The sequence below is a fragment of the Palaemon carinicauda genome, chromosome 42 (assembly GCF_036898095.1).
Source record: "Palaemon carinicauda isolate YSFRI2023 chromosome 42, ASM3689809v2, whole genome shotgun sequence".
NCBI lineage: Eukaryota > Metazoa > Arthropoda > Malacostraca > Decapoda > Palaemonidae > Palaemon > Palaemon carinicauda.
Genome location: NC_090766.1, coordinates 43079165 through 43081664, shown reverse-complemented (window position 1 = coordinate 43081664; position 2500 = coordinate 43079165). Strand labels below are relative to the sequence as shown.

The following is a 2500-nucleotide window of genomic DNA, read 5'->3' as shown; positions in this document are numbered from 1 at the left end:
ATATATATATACACATGTTGATTTTTAGTAATTGTTATAGTGTCAGAAAATAACTACTAACTCTACAGCTATAATTTAAGTAGAAAAAAATTACATGATTAAATAGCAACATTAGTTTTAAAATACCCAAGGAAAAATTGATTCATGCACTATAGTGACAAATGAAAATCTAGAAGAGAATTTTCCTACGCAAGTTAATGTTATTCTAACTTTGATAATGATGTATTTGAAGTGACTTTTACTTAATGATTCTCTTTCCCTATCTAGGGCCGTCCGGGAAGTCAGAATGATTCCAGACCTTATAACCAATCCCTTACTGTGAACACCCAGCAAGAACCTTTCCCGTAAGTATATCGCTCTGCTTTCTGTATTATGTTGAGTCTCTGGAAGTAGTATGGAAGCTAGGTTTTGGCCTTATGGAAGGGACTTAAACAACCCAGATTTAAAATCCGAATGTCATCTGTTCCAGATACCGAGCACTCTACAACTACAAGCCTCAGAACGACGATGAGCTGGAGCTTTTGGAATCTGATATCGTGCTGGTGATGGAGAAATGTGACGACGGCTGGTTCGTCGGTACCTCCCGCAGGACTGGACTCTTCGGTACCTTCCCTGGAAACTATGTGGAGAAAGTCTGAGAGAACATGAAAGTCTGGACTAAACCCCAAGGCCAAAGTTTTATCCCTTATTTAATAGCCATGAAACATAATGTAGATCTGGGCAGCTGATAACATGTTGATGTCCAGAAAACAAATGTCCTTTTTTCCATTCTTCGGTACCTTTCCCGGACACTACGTAGAGAGAGAAAGTCTGAGAGAAAACGGATGTCTGGAATAAAATCCCAAAGGTCAAAGCTTTATCCTTAACTTAATAGCCATGAAACATAATATATACATCTGGACAGCTGATAGATGATAAAGTCCAGTGTCCGGAAAAGAAATGTCCTTTTTCCACGGTGTTTGTATGTTCATAAACCCACTTTTAAATCTAGGAAACCAGAACTTTGAAAGTGGTTGGGTCCTCGAAACCCAATGAATCAAGAGACAAAGATTCTGAAAGCTGAGTGGATTGTCTTGTCTGGGTTTTTTCAAGAATCGTGATTATTTTTCTTTGGAAAAAGTTAACCATTCGAAAACTGAAGGCCAGCTATATATACAAATAACCTGTTCATAATAAAAGACACTCGTGCTGCTAAGAATTAGGGTATGAAGATTCCTATATTATTACACAGAACGGGAAATATCTGTCATAAATTACAAGGTCTAATTTTGTGCCAAGATGTGAAAACGAGTTATCTTAGCTTCACTTGATATTATTTTTGCAAATTTTTCTATTACGAGTTAGGTTGCACCGACAATCTCCTTTATAAGTTGATCCTCGCCTTGAATTGACCAGTGTCTGTGCAAGATGAAGAGCATTGAAAAGCACACGCAACCTGTGTTTCTGTTGCTACTGAAGTTCATTCTATGTCGACGTCCAGATGATGTAATCGCGCGCGGGATCAGCTGGTGCTGAGGATAACAGTGATCCTGTGCGTTGTGTATGTATATCCTAAATAATATATATATATATATATATATATATATATATATATATATATATATATATATATATATATATATATAAATTTTTATATGATTGTGGAAAGATTATGGCTTTTCATCCTTCAGTCAATGAGGTCCTTCTTTTGTCAAAAAAAAAAAAAAAAAAAAAAACTGATTTAGTAATGAACAAATGATAAGAATCAGTTCAGGTTATATTGCACGTGTCTAGTCACGCCCAAAGTGAAGTTATTAAAAAAAAAAAAAGATTTTGTTTATGTAGTTGTCTTGTTACCTTTTGCCGGTGCTTTCTTCAAACGTAATAATCGACTAAGATTTCATAGAGGGGGGAAAGGTCGTCTTCGAGGACGACCCCAGACTGCGGCACTTCTGCACAAAAAAAAAGCAGATTTGGGGTCGTACTCCTCTCTTGACAACCCCACCCCCCTCCCCCCCATCAGCATTGCACGATTTCCAGGGTTTTTTCGTCTAAACGTAATCTGTGCTTTCCTAATATTACTCCTCCTGCCTTTCCTGCCTTATCATTTTTATTTGTTGTTTTTAATTCTTATTTCTTTGTTTATTCACCTCATTTTAGGCATTATGTGAATACTGGAGTGAATATGATATAGCTTTTATAAATACGAATGACTGAATGCCTTTCTCTTAACTTATCATTCATGAATTTTATGATAATCACTGTTCTTCTCTACAGTTCATATTTCATTCTTTATCAAAACAGGTGTTTCTAGAATAGGTCTGTCATGGAAAATGAAAACAAAATTTCCCTTTTGTTTCTTTGTACAAAACGATGCCAGAGAGGGCTAATGAATAATTCACTTTGGTGGCAGAGGAACAGCGGCTGTTTAAAACCAACATCATACTGTTTTCCAACATTCGTATGTTGAATGTCTTGTACAAACACACTTTTATTTCTCATTATCATTTTGTATGACTGA

At 36.0% G+C, this 2500-nt stretch overlaps 1 protein-coding gene across 1 annotated transcript in view; it reads left to right on the top strand.

The window, feature by feature from the left end:
- The window catches only part of LOC137633129 (uncharacterized), a 476875-nt gene that overhangs the window by 473338 nt on the left and 1037 nt on the right, over window positions 1-2500 (top strand). The window contains exons 28-29 of the mRNA XM_068365289.1: window positions 268-344; window positions 470-2500. The exon at window positions 470-2500 is cut by the window's right edge and continues 1037 nt beyond it. Of these exons, the coding sequence (XP_068221390.1) occupies window positions 268-344; window positions 470-638 (246 nt within the window). The 3' untranslated portion in view covers window positions 639-2500. The remainder of the gene's footprint in view (window positions 1-267; window positions 345-469) is intronic.